Source organism: Corvus moneduloides, chromosome 5 (assembly GCF_009650955.1).
Source record: "Corvus moneduloides isolate bCorMon1 chromosome 5, bCorMon1.pri, whole genome shotgun sequence".
Classification (NCBI taxonomy): domain Eukaryota; kingdom Metazoa; phylum Chordata; class Aves; order Passeriformes; family Corvidae; genus Corvus; species Corvus moneduloides.
In genome coordinates, this window is record NC_045480.1 from 15,708,481 (window position 1) to 15,727,306 (window position 18,826).

Sequence of the window (18,826 nt, forward strand, 5' to 3'; positions counted from 1 at the left end):
CCATCCATCCTCTGTACAACTTCATTAAATTATGTATGTTTTGCTCTGCCTTGGAGCTTCCACCACTGCAAGGGACAGTAGAGAACCTGGCTCTACAGGGTTATTAAGAACATTTTTATTTTTTATAAAACCAGGGAAATCCCAAAGGCTTTCCATGGATATATTTGGGATAACAGCTGTAGTTGCCCATTTTTTTCATGCATCCCCATTTGCCACTGTCTCTCTGCACAAGTTGGGTCCATGTGGAATCTGCCAGCTTGCTACCCCCAGTCTTTTGGAGAGTTTCTTTGTAATTCCTTTCGCCTTAAGCTGCTTTGCCTGTGCTCACCTACCCCCTGGGGCTCACAGAGCACAAGCAGCCTCCTTCAGAGACCAGTGCCTACATTATTCCAAAGACTGCCTGAAGAGAAACGTTCATGCAGTAAGCCTGTATCACCCAGAGCACAAGCACATTCCTTCCATGACATACTGGGCTCTGGATTCAAAAAATTTAGAGCTAGTTATACATGCTCCAGAAGCCTTCACCTACCAATCCCAAACATGCTTGGAAGTGCATGAAACTGATGTGAAACTTCCACTTCTGACCTGCTCAAGAAGCCAGCATTATTCTTTACAGACTGTCCACACCTAGTCACTCTAGTGTCCCCAGAAACTAGTTTAATTTTTTTGTTTGTTCATTAAGGAGATGTTTTAATTGAAGGATGAATGAGATGAACTGAAGTTAGCTAGAAAACACATTTCAATGGACAACAATGCTTACAACACAGAGCTTATAAACTAAAAAAACAGAGAACCAGAATGCAAACACTGAGCAATCACAAAGCAAAAGAATTTTTATTCTGAGCAAATAAAAGAAATGCTGGAGCATAAGGCCTTCATTAACTAAACACTGTCTGTCAAAGTAAAATGCTGCTGAAACCTAGCAAGGCACTCCTAGCAAGGAAGAGTGGGTTATTGCTTTTTGCCCACATCAATCCATCTGAATTTGTGCAGCAAAAATTGCAGTTAAAGGCGCTGAAGTTTAATTCAGCACATCTCAGCAACGAAGGAGGGGAAAGCTGTTTCAAAAGTCCCTCAAAAACTTTTCTAGTGTAACATCCATAAGGAAGCTACAATCAGGAACTAGTCAATTATTAAAAGTACCACTAAAATAATATGTTAAAAGGCTAAGATAGCACTGACAGCTTTTAGAGCAGGTTGTATATAAAGCCCTGAAGAAATCACTCAGTTATACATATTTGCTCTTTTCACATGAAAAAGTCTATAAATTATTCCATGAATACGTACAGGAATGCAAGGAACAGAGTTGCAGGACACTAACAAATAATCAGTAGCAAACCCCAGGAACCCCCTCATTCTAAACGGCAACAACGCCCTGCAACCAACAACTTGGGGCAAAACTGACAAACACTTGCCATGATTTTGGGAGCAAAGAGCTGCTTGGAGTTCTTAGCCAGCACAAAGTGTATTACCAATTACTCCCCAGCAACGTTTTAAGCCTGGCAGTGGTAACAGTGATAGAAAAGCAGTTACCCCGTGGCGGTACCCAATCAGAAAGCAGGTCACATCTCGTTAGCTGTATCATATACATTAAACGTCACAGATTCTCCATGGCTTAGCTGACAATTCAGGCATGTGTGTTTTATTTTATGATAACCTCATGTTATCTTAAAGAATCACAATACAACAAACAGATCAACCAGAGACCCTTCACCATGCTTTATGGCATGAACCTGGCAGATATTTGTCACTATATAAAGCCATTTACTATAAGAGATTCATACTTTTAAAAAGTATTCTCAGGGCACCACTAATAAACTACTATGAAAAATTGCAGCACCAAGAATGTTTGCTGCACAAACATAGACACATGGACAGAAATGCAGCCTGATTCACTTTCACTTCAGCAGACTTGAAAAGTGTGCTTTATTTAACCATGTAAATAACAAGATGCAGCCCCCCTTTTTTTTTTTTTTTTTTTTTAATGACAAAAGCATTTCCCTGTCCCATTTAGTATATTCTTTGTACTGGCTGATCTGGATTTTGAAGCCAGGGTGTATAAACCACTAACACATTATACAAAACATAACCAACAGTGAAGGTAGTTTACATTACTGGGTACTTTTGACAGCTATACGATAAAGTAGTGAACTGACCATCTCTCTTGCTAAAAGCAACAGCATTCTAAATGTAAACACAAATTTCTTTTGTCGGTCGTCCCAAACATTTAAGACTACTTTAAGAGTAGCCCAGGAATAAGTTTTTAAAACTCCGCTCCTCTTTTCAGTTATCATCCATTTTTCATTTTAACGAGTTTACAAAACAAAAGCAGAGAATGTTCGTCTCTCCCCCTAAACCTGCAACATTCCAGAATTAATTTTGTGCAAAAGCCGAAGCAATACTTTGCAATATTATAGCTGTAAATGCCAGCAGGACAGATCCTGAGCACACAACACACTAAGGCAAAGAAATTTCCTGAGACCAGTATTATAATCAATCCTGAAGTGCTGTACTGTAATTTCATGATTTCAGCCTAAGCTGGTATCTCCTCAAAGAGTTGCTCTGCGTGGAAACATAATGAGGGATTACCCAATTAAACTACTAAATTAATTAGGGTTCATGCCTGCATATACTGTACTGTCTAGTGGGACGCTTCAGCTGGAATTCGGGCTGAAACCTACCACGGTCCATGCACAGGAAAACAAGGCTGGGGGACTTACCTCCGTCCGCGACTGCAGCCTCTTGTTCATTTCATATATTCGGTACTCTGGTTGCACCATGTATGGTGTGTGTCTCCTATAAAATGGGCCAAAAGGAGAAGAATAGAAAGGGTCATGTGGTGTGCTGGACATCTTGCCTGCTTGCAGAGATTCAAGCTACACAGAGTATCATCAACATCCATACAGAGCACATGGGCTGTGTGTTCTTCACAGTACAAAGTAGCGGCGCGCACACACACACACACATCCAGGCTGCACGCACTGGCTGGGGACTGCTGTGGGAGCCCGCTCCGGCGGAGACGGGCGGGGGGGGTGGGGGGAGCGGGAGCGCACAGGCTCCAGACACGGAGAGGGAGGCTGGATAGCTTCAGGCACCGCCGCTCGGTTTTAAAGCAGCAGTTTCTGGAGGGGTCATTTCCTGTCCGCGCTGCCGACTAGTTCAGAAATGCCATCCCCCCTCTCCGCCTGGCAGAGGTGCGGGTTGGGGTTCGCTGTCCCCCCGCAGGCCCCGCCGGAGCCGCGGCGGGCTCGTTAGCATATAGGTGGTTTAAAAGCTGCCTGAGCCAATCACCCCGCGGGTAATGTCAGAAATGTGATTACTACAAAATACATAAACACAGGCCACGGCCATCCCGCCGCGGGCAGCCGGCGCTTCCCCCGCGCCCGACGGCTCCCGCTGCCCGCCCGGGGCGGCCGTGCCGCGCTGCCCGGGGCGGGGGGGGCCGCACCCGGGGCACGGCAGGGAGGGCGGCCGGCACAAAGAAATAACCCCGCACGCCACACTTCACACAATGGAGAGCGCTCGGATGCCAGCCGCAGAAACCTCCCGCAAAATGGGAAAGCACAAAGGGGCGGGTGGCAGAGCGGGACCCCCGGACAAGCACCGGCAGTGCCCTTTGGCGTGGGTCAGCCGTACACAAATGGGTCATTTTAGACTCCGCTGTCCGGCGTAAAGGCGTCGGCAGCTAGGTGGGAGACTGCTCCCAGTTTTTAGGATCACTGCTGGGCATAAATCCAGTAGCGGTTAGAAAGCGTTGCCAGTGAATATCTAACATTGGGGAGGGGGGTCCCGCGGGAGGAGGGGAGAGCACGGGGAGGAGATCACCCTGTGGAAGTGAGGGATGAACTTTATCTGTTGAATCATACTTGCAGGAAAGTGCTGGGAGCGGACACCACGTGAACGAAAAGTCCTCAAAATACAGAATAAACAAAATGGGCTCATCTGCTCAATGGGTAAGTGCAAGGTCTAGGAGGAGAGCCTTCAAATTACCTGTACGAAAAAGTCCTCGAAGCACAGACTCTGTCCTCATACACAGCTGTAAAGTATCAGGCATTATTTACAGTACGGAATAAATGTAAAAACAACAATAAACAGCGCTGAATTAATCTCTCATGTAAATTCATTCAAGCAAATGGAACCACTCTAGGAACAGATTTAGTTAACTAATATGATTAAGAGAATAACAATCACCTGCAGCCACAACGGTTCTCAGTCAGGATGCTCTGCATGAACGCTGCGGGATTGCCCATTTCGCAGATGAGGAAATCAAGGCATGCACCATTACTTTTTCTAAATTTTTGTAATAATCCCGAAAAATATTTGAGCATGATATGGCTTTACCCACTGTCAAAATTTTAATTCAAATCTGACTGAATGTTGGAATATTTTGAGACATATTTGAAAAATTCTAGTTTTCACAGGCATTTGGCTAATTCTGGAAAGTCTGACCTCTCTTTTCAGGATAAAATATGAAAGTTCATACTTTATACTCTACTGACCACTGATCTGGATCATAATTTATCTTTGCCCTACCAGTAGTTGTTTAGCAAAACTATTTCTGTATGTTCTTATGGAATAACAGTTTCCATAAGAAGTGACGTATTGAGCTGTTTTTATAGACTTCCCACAGCTTCTGTCACTAAACACAGAGACAACAGATAATACATGAGGAATGTCACTTCTCTCTTTAAGAGCACCCCAGCTATGTAGCAATGCTATACTGCCAGTCCAGTACCATCAGTGGAGGTGCTGAGTTTAATAAATACCATGTGGAATGTTTGGTTCAATATTGCTGCAGAGACTGTGACATTGCTCTGCCAGGGTTCCCTGGCCCCATGAAAAGCCTGTAACATGGCTACACACCTAGGAGAAAACTTCCCTGCATCCACCTTGTACCCTAACAGATCCCAACAAGGCTATCTTAAAACCTAAAACCAAAACAGCCAGAAAAAATAGAATTACAGGACTAATAAACACAATATTTATAGCCAAAGTGTGACATACTTTAAAAAATTAAAAAAAAAACCAACCAGAAATCTACCAAGTTACAGATTTTACTTTCTTCGCGAAGCAAATCTGAAATAAAACATATTTGCCCAAGAAAGGACACACTGTTTTCTGTAATTAAAATGGTGGAATTTTGCATAGGTTGAAAGCTATTTCTGTTTTAAGGACTTTTTGATTAAGCTAAAATTCACTGTTTCCCTGAAGTTAAACATAGCATTTATATTAGTATTCTTATTTTGGCTGAGGTGGGGGAAAAGGAAGGAGCAGTAGGATTTGCTTTCATGATTAGGAATCCTGGATACTCCCCTCAACCCCCTTATAAGAGCTTCTGTGTACAGGTCTAGCACAAAGCAAAAATATGCAGTGATATTTTAATAATTCCCATTGATTAACTGGCAAATTATCCCACACCTACAGCCCACCAGCAAGAACCAAGTCCCAGGGTAGGAGCCTGCTAATTACAGGCTCCGGCAGCTCTTCCAGTTGCCTGTTATCATCTAGAGTAGTGTGATGCGCAGAACAGTAAAACAGAAGGCAGAATCAAAGGAACATAAAGTTACAGGGATCCTGACAGTGTCATCTCGATTCCCACTTGGATCTTCCGCCTTTTAAGTTTTGTGTGTGCTCTGGGGGCGTGGGTTAGTGGGCGTGCAGCTGGCCCCATTGCCTGGGCTGCTCCAAACCCCCTGCACCACTGGCATCAAGCTGCTACCCAAAGTGGCTCAGGGGCCGAGGGCAAATGTCTGACCCAACATTTAGGGCAGTCAATAAATTCCTTAATCTGGAAAACAAGTTTAATGTGAGCAGAGGAAAAAAAGAGGTGGAGGAAAACAAGAGGAAGAGACTAGTCTTCCCAAATCTGAAAATGAGTCTCCTCCTGTGGCTGTGCCTATGCCTGGCTACCAGCAGATGAGGAAATAGTGTGTGCAGAGCTGTCTTTACATGGGTGTATGCACGTGCAAATACTGCTGCACCTCAAAGTGGTGAGACTTACTCCAGCACCTGGAGGCCAGAAAGGAAGGACTGGGACTTGTCCTTGGTTCCCCAGTCCCCAGACCTGCACACTGCATTGGCTTACCCCAACCCTGCCTGGATGCTGCACACAAACACAAAACAAGACACCAGAGCAGAGAGAGGCCACCAGAGCAGAGGGACACAGGCTCGTGATTCCTGTCTGGGTGGACGTGTGCCATCAGACCCCACCAGCAGACACAGAGCCATGTTTTGTGTCCCTCTGGCGAGGCACTAACCACCACACAGCCCCTTGGCACTCCAAAGGAGGCGTGGGATAATCTGGCTGCTGTCTGGGTGCTGGATTGCCCTCTCCTGGGCAGAAACAGAAGGACCCACTCAAGTCAAGGACTCACAGTGTGACAGCTCTGGAGGACAATTTCCTTTCATTTCAGGAGAAAGCATGGCTGTGGTGGAGCAGAAGGGTGCATGTCCTCTGCCTCTGCACCCACCTTTAGTGCCTGTGAGTAGCCAAGTTGCACTACAGTAGGAGCAAAAACCAACAGCAGAAACTTCCAGGACAAAAGCAGGGAGCCAGAAAGGGTGTACCAGAGCAGTTTGTTCATTTGTCCAAGCAGGAGCACCTGGCACAGGGGGTCCCGCACAGCCTGCACTGGGAGGGCTCCTGTGCTGCCACTGCCACACCATGCCACAGACAGCCCTGTGGCACAGCCCTGCCGAAAGCACCACGTGCGGCTGAGGCACAGCCCTCGCTTTGCCACGCTGACAATCCAAGCAGCTCTGAAGGCTGCACTATTTTTAATAACCGCTTAGTAATAATAATAATGCAAAAAGTGATACAGCTGTAAATAGGTGTAATTGCTGTATTTATCCCTAGTATGTGTTGACTGTTCAGCCTCTGTCAGAAATCAGGTTTACAAGGATACATTTAAGGTGTTTTGTAGCTTTTGAAAGACAGTAGAGACTGATCTTAGTTAAAGACACATAGCTTATGAAGAGATAAAAACTACAGGTACTTGAATATTGAGAATGCTCAAGTAAACATGATTTGTTTTTTAAAAACTAACAACACTACGTTTTCAAACTATCCTTTGTTTGTACAAAAGCCAGATAGCACTGAAGACTTCTGATGGAGTCGCCTTAGGTAAAAGAACAAAACTGTTTTCCTGTGGATGCTCAAGAGTGACTAAATGAAATATGCTTATCAAAAGCTGGGATGCACAATGAAGAACCACCAGCAATACCCAACCATCTGTAATACATACTCAACTGCAGAGCTCAAACACAGGATTTTGACAGGCTTCAGGTTACTTCCATTCATTTCTACAGCTATAGAATAGAGTGTATCAGATGCTTGGAATTTATAGGAAAACTAGAAGCTGTAATTTGTTTGCATTAAATATTAATACCTTGGAATAAAAATATATTCCAGAAAACAGTGCTCTTTCACAGATAATTTGTGGACAGGAAACCAAATAAATCTGTTCTAGCCATTGTTAAAAATATTGACTGAGCTCAGTGTACACTTCCAGACTTTTTTCCAGGTAGATTATTTTTTATTATTGTTGTGATAATTTTCATTTTCTGACATTAATGAATGACATGATTATTTTTATCAGGAGGGTTTTTAAAAAATCCATAAGTGGGGCCCACCAAAACTATTGTGTTTCACAGTTTATAATGGCAAGAAGGATTCACATCTTTTAAATGCTTCAGGCTTTTTGCAAACTCAAGCCCACCTTGCATAAATTACATATAATTATAACTCAATACAAATGAAGATTCTAAGAATTCTCTTCCCCTGTTTAATCCTAGTAAATTAGAGTTACAGCTCCAGCACTCACTAGTGATGGTAGAAGTACTTCTAAATTTATGATAACACAGAAGGGATTTTAAATATTTTTAGTTCTTCAGTATACACAACATCTTTGTCCTCCATCAAAATGGATATTTAATTTTGTCTGGAAACTTTATGAATGCTCAGCTGAAAGCAGTCTTTGAGGAGCCTGCCCATGCCTGACTGAGCAATTTGTCTGCTTTACTCATCCAGTACCTGCACAGCACCTGAAGGACACAGAGCAGGGGAAGTAAATGTGGAACAAATTTGAAGTGATGAAAATCTTATCTTGATGGTAACATTGATTGGCCTTCTAAACCCACCAAGAGGTAGCAGAAAAACTGACTTACCATCTCTCCAATTAAGCTGTGGTAAACCAAAGCTGTGTTTTAAGTGTCCTCTCTGTGCCACTGCAGGGGGATACTGGTCTGTAGGAGCTCCCAACTGCAGTCCAGCTGCTCAGTTCACAGGAGACTCATACTTTAAGCCTGAGTGGCTTCATTTTGTTCCTCACCATGCTGTCAGTGCAACACCTGAGTGGACTTGGGCAGCCTCCATCTACCCTGCATCACACCTGGGCACTGTAACTACAAAGTACTTTGTGACCATGTGAGAGGGACTACTGTTAGGGGAAATAGGTGCTGGGAGGAGAGGATGAGGTCTCAAGTGTGACATATTCAGCCCTTGACCTCCAGGGGAGCTTCTCGGGGCTGCAGCAGCCTCAGGAGACCAAGGAATATCTGCCCGTTGACAGCATCTACCACACTAGTAAAACAGCAAAGAGATTTAATATAGCTTGGTTTTGTTGAGTCTCTGAGGACGCCATAAAGGCTGCTTTCGAGAATCCAGCAGCTTCAAGAACACTTATGTCTTGTTTCGTTCCATCTCCCCACTTTCTTTCATATTGCACATACTTGCCCACAGCTCCTCTTGAAGCAGAATTCCTTTCCCATGAATCATACCTGCCGTGATAGCTTCCCACCCTACATAATTCGGTTTCCCCTTCCCCACCCCCTGCCTGGGGATACATGCTGCTGAAGTTTGGGTGGATTATCACTGGAGACTGATGCTGGGAAGGGTTGTTTGAAGCAACTGAGATTCTCCACTCAAAGTGCTCAGCAAGTTTTGCTGAATGTGTTTTCCCTGAAGAAAGTATGAAGAAGTGATGCTGAGGATGGTGAATTTAGAGCAGTCAAACAGGGGAAAGAAAGGGATGAAATTCGTGTAATTTGCCTTTGGCAGCCATCTGCCAGTGGCTGAGGAAGAAAACAGCCTTCAGCAGCAGAGAAGACAGTGCTGCAGTTTATAGCATTGGCAGACAGCCAAAAAAAAATCTCCAAAGAAGTGGTGGGGGAGGCTACAGGAGCAGACTATGGTCTGGGAGGCTGACCCTCTAGCAAAAAACCAGACAGGTCAGGAGAGAGGAAAGGGCCTGAAGCATCTGAGCCCCTTTCTGATATACTAGTTTCCCTTACAGACGAGCTAAATATGAATTAAATGCATGTGGCACAGTCACTCAGCTTTAATGTATTATGCAATTTTTTATTCCAAATTTCTTTAGTCTATCTCAGTCCAAAGCAAGAATCATTTTAACTACCCCTCAATATAGTAAGAAATAAACAACACTAACTAGACTTCAACATACTCGTTAAGCAACCCTTCCTCCCTAACGTGGGTCTTAGAACAGATATGTGAATATGAAAAAGGGATGCTCATTTTGGCTAGTGATTCACCTGACATATTCATTCTGGGTGGCTTTTCCTACCTGGAAAAGCTTAGTATTCCTTCTCCATAACCAACTCCACCATACTGATTTACCTGTTACACACCTCACCGACTGCTCAACTTTCAGCATATTTCAATTAGTTGAAAGATTACTTTTTAAAGGACTCAACTGGGAGCACTCAGCTTTGGAGGCATTTCTGTTGAGTGCTAATTAGCAACTAGCTGACTGTCAACTTTTCTTCTTCGAAGAGAGGGTAGGGTTGGTGATTCCCATCTGAATTACCTGGCAATCAAATACATGTTGAAATTTATTCATTAACTTACAATAATCATCCCTAGCTTCTTTGGCAATTTTCATCTTCAAAGCACTTTATAAACATTCATAGAGACACTGTGGTGATTAGCACTATGACAAAACTGTGCAACTTTCTGCATAGGGGTCTCTCTCCCTATTTTACAGGTGTGGAAGGTAAGGGAAGGTTGAATGACTGAAGAAGTCAATGGCAGAAACGTAGTTATACCTCAGGAAATTATGACTTAAGGATTTGCCTTTGGATCTTGCACAGCAGAGATGTACATACTAAGCAGAACAAGTCAGGGATGTACAGGAGAACTGGTGCGAAAGGGAATGATGCATGGAGAAATTATGTGCCTGGTACCAAGGTGGGATTAATTTATGACTGATTTGGAACTTGTAACTATGCCTTTACCATGTAACTGAAACATGGTCCCACCAAATCCTGGACTGCATTCAGCATGTTGTTTTGAACCAATTGTCATGCCTTACTACAAAACATGCAGTGCCATTCTGTTTTATTTATTCAGTTATTTTAACACAAAGTCCCAACCAATTGTATAAAGAAATGTATGTTGAAAAAATATTATTTACTACACAGATTTTTTTCACTCTTTTAGTTCATGTTTCTAATTTATACTCCATTTTTTGTAAAGATTTGATCATAAGCGTTTCGATCTTAATTTGATCTTAGACCTTTGTGCTTGGAAAACACAAGCCAAAACTTGCCAGGAAATGAAAGCATGCAGAATACAATTCATTGAGATTCTGGATATCACTGTTTCAGGTACTCTCTCCACTGTTTTAGGCTGTACACTCAATATGTAAAAAATGCAATCTGTTACTTGTATGCATATTTTGCAGACACAACATATTTTTTTAATTTGGCCTTTAAAATTTAAGTACATGTTATCATTTTAAGTTTTATAATTTGAAATGTTACCATGCTCTGCAGTGCTTGAATTTTGCCAAGGCCTTGTACGACTGCATAAATATGAGTGAAATAACCAGGAGTTTTGCTTGGAAAATCTGATTATGCTGCAAGAGCAAAATGTTCCAGCTCATGAAGACGAAAGACTGGCTGTGCCTCTCCTTTAAGTGAATAATGAGTTTGTACAGAAAAACAGAGTCTAAGGAAAATATATAAAGATATATAAAAATATATAAAGATGAGCACATCTTTATCTCCTCTATCTCATAGATTCTGTTCTTTCTTCATCTCATACCTTCCAGGTATGCTACCCAGTTACGTATATCCAAACAATGACCAAAAAAGTGAACACGTATCTAATTCAGCATTTAAAACACACCAGATGCATCTTAAACAAGTCTGGCATGCACATATTGCAGAGTGCATGGAAAGATGCTGACATCTCTGGAGAAGCAGCAGATTTGAGCTCCCTCTGATTTGAAACTTGGCCCACATCAGGAGCTGCTGTCTCTCATGGAGACAGGACACCACCAACCAGCTACTCAATGGCAGCAGATGCATCTCCCAGCTTCAACTCTCATTGCTAGCTTTGATTTCTGATTCTAAGTGTGCATTCTGCTCTCTGCTGTCTGCTGTCTGCTGTCTTCCCAGCATCATCCCATTGCATGGATTCTGCAGCCATGCCAGGGTGCCTTTTATACTGGTGTATTAAAACCCCACAGTTTTAACAACACAATGTTTTGTGCATGAAGTACAACAGCTTGTGGAATTCCTGTACATTTGCCATATCTCCTTGCTTGTGGAGTTTGAAGTTTGAAGGTTATTGATTAGAAAGCTTTGTTTCTAATTAGACAAACAGAAAAAACCTCCAGAACCCTTTATTTTTGCTTGACACTCTACCCAAGGAACTGGCACAACACTCTTGTCTGTAACATGCCTTCTTAAGTGCAACTATCCCAGTAAATATTGCCTGGATTTCAACATCTGGTTCACATTAAATAAAACTACAGATGTGAATCCAATAAAGGTAGAAATTTTGGAGAGAAGATAAAAGTCTTTAAATTAGCCATCAGGACATTTGTGTTAATTTGCAAAGGCAAAAAAGCAAGTGCAATTATCACAGGACCTGCATGTCTTAGCTACAGTGGGTAGCACAACAATGCCCATTATTTTTAAAACAACTAATCCTTAACGTGATATGAAATTCTGGACTGAATTCGGGCATTAAGATTCTAAGTCACAATATTCTAGTTTCTTGCATTTTTAAACTGGTAATCTTAAGATTTGAGGAGAAGAATAAATGAAAGTGTGTGAGAAGGGACATTTAGTCAGCTAAAGAATTACGAACATAATGAGGACAATTACAGGGCTGTTTCACATTAACAGCATGAGCACTGAAAATTCCTAAGTCTTCATACAACCTTTGTATTTCATGTATATACATATGTTATAATTGCATCCTAGTTAGTCAGATGCATTGCACAGAGATCAAAACAAAGGAGGTGTTCACACACCTGGAGTTAAGTCTGCCCTGAAATATGCCATTGAAAAAACCCAAACATTTAAACCATTTCACATTTTGATTAACTGAGTTTACATTTTCAGAACTTCTTTGCATTATGGACCAGACCAAAGTGTTTGCCAGACATAGCTAAGCTCACTTAGGTTTTTCTAGTGAAGTAATAAAAAGAACAATGGGATGGGGGTGTCAGGATGAGTACGTGACCAGTGTGTGCAGTCAAGTTCATGGAGGGACATATTCATGGGTTGTGTCCTTGCTGCTACTGTTCCCTTTGCAGGGTAGGTAGTTTGTATATGATCTGCAGTCACACCTCCATTTGGCAGCTGAGGGTTCTCTATGTAGTTTTAGGGAGCACATCTGATGGCAAATAAGTCAAAAGTAAAAATAGTCACCCCAAGACATAGTTGTTTTAAGTATTCTATACTTAAGCTTCATTTTTATTAACTTGTACAGAGGAAATATTTTAAAATCAAGTTCTGTTGTTGAAAACTTATCCAGACTAATTTCTGTATGTTTACTGCTTTTACCTCTTTCACTCTTCCCAGAAGGTCTTAGTTGTAACTATATGTGCTATGGCACAATTTTAAGCATTTGACACTTTCGAAATTCTAAAATTCAAATTCCAATTAATGTCCTTGATTCAAAACAATCAAATTGAGTCACTGGGAAAATCTTTAGAGAAAAAGTAGGCGTTTACAAAGACAGAGGTTACATTTGGCATAGTCTCAGTGTGGCAACAAGGCTGTAATATAAAAAGGAGAGACCCCTTTGCCTCATCTTCCGAAGTTTTTATTTACATGTATTTGGGGTTGTCATGCATCTCTCACAAACATTCTTCAAAGAGACTGCTCGTTATGATGAAGAGTTAAGAGGTGAGACTGAGTTGGGAGACTGGAATAGCTGAGTGACTGTACTAGCTATTTCTTACATTTTTTAGAGGGTGTGGTGCTAAATGAATTTTAACAACCCAAAATTTAAGTTAATGGTGTTTCTTGAAAGAAACTGGGAGCATATATCATGCATACAGCTTGACATAATATATTACTAATTTCAGAATGTCATTTCCGTAGGCATATTTTGTGCAAATCATATTCCGCCATTCCTACACATATCATAAGGGCATGGGATCAGTGGAATCTGGTGGTGTGTATCAAGGCAGACACACTCTCCGGTGTGTTTGTGACACTGATTGCCCAGCTGTTCAGACTGATGTCCCTAAACTTTCACATGTCAGTTCATGAAGCCAGGTCTTCTTCTGCTGGCAGTGAGGTAAAGGGGCAGGCAGCACATCCCAACACCCAGTTAGAGCATCACTGCAAGGCTCACCCATGGGATCCTATCCTGCAATGTAGACATAATCTTCATCATACATCGGTTAATACTCATTAGCAATAGACCACAGTTAGGGATGGGCTATTTTACAAAGGCTGGAAAGTATAGTTCAGTTCAGCCAAAGGCAAAGACAGAAAAATGCTTATTTTGCTAAATCCTAATGAAGCTTCTTCTTCATCATAGTCATCATCATCCTGTGCAGGTGCAAGCATCATCATTCTCCCAATACAAACTCACCTTTTTCATCTGTTCCATTTAATTCTCAATTTTCATTTCCCTCTAATAGTCCGTTCCTTGCAACTTATCCTGAACCAAAATACGTTCTATCTTCCCTTCAATTTCAGATATTTCTGAAACACCTACTAACTCTTCCCCTGCCACTGTTTTTAGACCTCTCCTCCTACCCAACATCTACTCTGTTTCAACACTATTCCTCCATCCTTCATCAACATTTACTCATCTTTCTTTATCCCCTTGACAAGTCTCAGCACTTCTGGCAAAATGCTGGGGGAAGCTGCTGCACACAAACCTTGTTTGGTCACAGCAGCCCAATGATGTATTGTGCGTCATCAGTCCCACAGAAACCCTGAAGGACATAAATATGGTAATGGCAGCCAGCCCAGAAGAAGCTATCAGATCTGTTGATATTCTGCCAGGGTTTTGTGGGAGACCAGGAAAGGTAAGGGGGAGTACATGAGAAATCAGGGAGATAAGAAACTTGGAATCATATGGAAATCAGTGGAAAGGGAAAAAGCGTTGGCCTTTATGGTTTTGTTTAGGTTTTTGAAAAGGCAGTGATTTAAGATGGAATATTTTTATTTTATAGGAAAGCAAAGTGCTGGAGGTTAAAGTTTGATACCAGGTTCACTGTCAATGTGAAGATATACTGAAAGTTTATTCTACTGCTACTGTGATCAATCATCTGCATTTAGGTCACAGTTCCTTGAAATATTATTCAAGACTTGGATATAGCCAGAGGAAAGAGAGGAGGGAATGGTGTCCACAACAGGATCTATGTGGCTTGTAGTCATCCCCATTTAACCCAGAGTTATGTCCATTCAGGTGTTCAACCAACTCCCACTCTGCTGTTAAGCTAAGTAGGTTACAGGCTTCTGTTTCTCACTAATACAAAAGCTTAGTGGTGGTGTGGGGGACATGCCCCATCTTGTGTATTGTTCCTTCATGAGAATTGATCCTAATTTTAGAACCCTTTAATAATTCACAAATAATGCCCTGGATTTTTATTTTATTTTTACTCTTTAATCAGTGATTGAAAATCTTACATTCAAAAAGTTCATTTAACAATATTGCCCAAACTAACCTAGAGACACACATGCAGACAGCTCAGATGAGTTTCGGACAAACATCTGAAGTTTTGAATTGTAATTTGAGCTTAAAATCCTGCCTTTTCAGATTTCCTATTCTTGGTGAAAACTGGACAAAGAAATACCAAAATAAAATGGGAACACTTTGTCAAGTAATTAAAACCACATGAGATCGCATAGTTGAGAAAAATACGTGGCATAAGAAAGTTTTCTGTTGACTGTTGCAAGGCATCAGTTACTTCTGATTCCAAGTACATGTCTCAGCTGTCCTAAGCCCACTTTAAGGAGCAGGTTTATATGGGATGTTTCTTATGGCCAGGCTGCAAGGTCTTGCTTCATCTGCAGGAGATCAAATACCAGATAATTGCAAAGCAGGAGAGGACAGGCCCCAATGCGGTTTCAGTTTGCTCTGATCCAGGCTAGCTGCTGCACAGGACAGGACACATTCTGCTGGTCAGCTTAGACACACTGTATTTACAACTGTCATTTTATACAGGTAATCATTAATTTTACACTGTCAGTCACTCATTTTCACAATTCTGGGTCTTTTATTTTCCCATTTATTTTTTTATTTTCTGCAGCAAATGATATGTGTATTTTACAGACAGCAGTTGGTGTTTTAACTACTCATAATTCAGTTTTGAGGGTTATGAACCTTTAACAAATCACATCTTCTGGAGCAATATTCAAATTCAGACATTTAATCCTGTGTTATTGAAAGTTAGTCTCCATTACACTGTGCAGTATATTCCAGGTAAATGCACTATGTGTTGCCTGATTGACTTTAGCACAGGTAAATGCACTATGTGTTGCCTGATTGACTTTAGCAAGTCTTTATAAGAGCATGTTTAAAAACCAGGTCAGCAATAACTTAGCCTATATCTATCTTTCTATATTACTTGGTTGTTTTTTCTTTTCTTTTTTTTTTTTTTTTAATCTGACCACCAGAAACCTGGTGTCCTCATCTCAGCCAGCTGTCATTATCCCTTGGACATTGAATCCTGCTGCTTCTTCTGTGTTCTATATTTGACTCTGCGACTTCTCCCGAGGGAAGAGCAGAGCAATGTCTTCTTAAATACTAAGCTATAATGTCGTGTTTATGGCACGCTCCTAGGAGCTGTGAACCCCTTAAGCAGAAGAGGGGAAAAAAAGTTACATTTCCCACTTTGTAAGCCAGAGCAATTGAATAAACAACGGGTGGAGGCAGCACCATTCCATATTTATGTGGAGACAGTGGGACAGTGAAACACATATGAAGAGAGTGTTGAATGTAATAATCAAAACCAACATTGGCATACAATAGACCACCCAAAACACAGCTGTAACAGTTTTTCAGCTCTGCCATGGAAACAATGAATAGAAACAACAAGCAGAATAGTTTTGAAAATAGCATTTCTACATTTCAAAGTAGAATCTTAAACTTTGAACCAACTGGGATAGTATTTAGAATCTTTTTGCAGATATAACTTTTGCTGTGTGAGGTCAGCTGTGCTAACAGCACTGGGGAGGCATAGACCCTAACACAGTGATAGGTTCTGTGTCCTGTGTAGGAGGTAGGTATGTCACAGAAGCTGCTCTAACTGGATATTTCGTGGTATTTAAAGAATTGCATTCGGAGGTAATTGCTGTCAATACTTAGTAAGAACAACCATTATTTTATATCATACAGACATTATTAAATTTAAAAAATAGATTTAAATAGTTTTGAAGTCTTTTCCATTTTCATTCTGCTCAAGAAATTATGAGCTACTTGGAAGCAAAAACACTTTATTCCAAATCTGTGAAATTATGACCAGAGTAATTTAGCAGAATTTCCCTTACAAGCCCTTGGTGTGCCAACCTTTGGTGTGCCAACCTATGGTTTGGCAGATGTGCACTAATAAAAGGTCCAGTTAATCTGCAGCCTGGAGTGATCATTGTTTAGATTTCCAGGGAGCCTCTGCAAGACTGACCATGATCCTGTGGGGTGGCTTGTGGGGCCGCCTCCTTTCTGCTGATGCTGAGTGTCAGTACTCAGGATTTTCTTATCATAGGGGAAGGTTCTTCAGTCTATGTGGGAACTTTGCCAGCCCTGTCATATAATATTCACTACACTTTATCCCAAAGCTGCCTGAATAAGAAATTATCTTTTTTCTCATGACCTCTTCTAGAAACTTCACCAGTAGAATACGCCTCCCAAATGGAGGCACCTATTTTTATGCTGACAAATTCCTCTGCTATATAATAGGGCATAAGTGCTTCTGGTTTTGCATATGAGCTCCAAAACATAGCAAGAATAAGGCTAAAATTTGTGAATTTCTCAACTTCAGAGTGCCTCAGTGATTAGTTGCCCAGCTTTAAATACATAGACTTTGATTTCCCTGGGCTGTTGCTCATCAGCTGCTCCTTCAGATTTCATCTACAGTGAGAACTGTCAGTGCTTCAGATACCCATACCCTAATTTTCAGAAGCAGAGCCAAGAAATTATATTGAAGCTTAATAAAATAAAGATTTTCCCTATTCCAAGTTGAGGGAAATATTTGGAAGCATCAGGAAGAAAGACTATTACCATGGGAAATAACTGAGTGATGAAATCCTTTGCCTAAAAGTGTAAAAGCCTGAGGTGCAAGGTTCTTCTTTGAACCAAATGGTTCAAACCCAGATCTTCTCAGTATTGGTTGCATAGAGTAGTAGCATATCTTTCTCTTATTTAAAAAAATGCTTTCCCAGTTGAAGTGAGACTTTCCATCCAAAGCAAGCATGAATCTAATCCTATTTTAAAAAGTTTTGATATGGCAGCACTTTCCTCTGACCTCTTTCTTCTCTCCTGCTCTCCCCAAAACTTTTGACAAAAACAATCAAAACCTAAACTAGTTTTTACTTTAAGCTTGACAGATGAAAAAGTACTTTCAGAAGGTGGTTATCACACAGAAAAAAGAAAGAAGTTCTCTTAAGTTTGGTGAGCCATATAACCGCTAAAGACTATCGGCCATCTTCCTGCTGTCCTTTTGCTCTGCAAGAAGAGAGCACTGAGTACCAATTAACTTTGGCAAGTCATAATGCTGGGGGAAGGGTTCCTAATGCCAACTTTATTTATTAAAAATCAACATTGGTTCTTTGAAAATCTTCCAGCCTCAGCCCCACATGAAGTAGAGACTCAAGGGAAAACTAGGCTGCAGAGAAGGATCTTAAATCCCAGCCTTAGTGGAGCTACTGTGAAAACAGGCAGAGTTTAACAACTCAAGGGCGTTCAAGCTGTTTTCCACATTTGAAGACATTTAATGGTGTTCTAATGGGAAAAAAATGTAAAATGCTGTTATGTGGTGTGACTTGTAAGGCCTATGTGTGGCACTACGACATTTAGGGACAACAGCACTGAAGAAAAGAAAAATTATATGGTAAATTAGGCTTCTTTCTGTAGTAATAGAAGTCTGTAGCAACATAGACATGAAGAAGCACAACATTTATCCACAAATTCAAGATTTAATAAAAATGTAAGGGCTTTTCTTCCCCTTTAAGTAGAGGGGGAAAAAAGAAAAGGCAAACTTTCTCCTAAACTTCTGTGCTTTCTCACCCCCAACATCTCAATCTCCAGTGGGCACACATAGATCATGTCTGTCTCAGAACATAAACACACAGCAGTGCAACATAAGAATCAAAATTTACAGATGAATCCAAGGAGTGAAACCAGCTAACAAATGTATCGTGTTAGACTTCTGTCAGAGAACAAGATTTTTATCAGAAATGCTGTTTTTCAGAGGATACCAGGAAAATTTTCTCTTAATAAATTTCCATCTTATTGAGAGCAGCTAAAGTTCTGCCAGTCAGAGGGAATCTCCCAAGGGTATGTCTTACGCAGCTCTCCTACCACTGGATTAGATGTATAGACACGTTTTAAAAT

At 41.2% G+C, this 18,826-nt stretch overlaps 1 protein-coding gene across 14 annotated transcripts in view; it reads right to left on the minus strand.

The window, feature by feature from the left end:
- LDB2 (LIM domain binding 2) overlaps positions 1–18,826 on the minus strand; it is a 369,436-nt gene that overhangs the window by 210,030 nt on the left and 140,580 nt on the right. For 8 of the 14 annotated variants that reach the window (XM_032109227.1, XM_032109225.1, XM_032109226.1 and 5 more), the window contains exon 3: positions 2,721–2,796. In XM_032109227.1, the coding sequence (XP_031965118.1) occupies positions 2,721–2,796 (76 nt within the window). Of the gene's footprint in view, positions 1–2,720; positions 3,237–18,826 lie in introns of those variants that run through there. The other 6 variants (XM_032109236.1, XM_032109237.1, XM_032109235.1 and 3 more) reach the window with 4 other exon arrangements.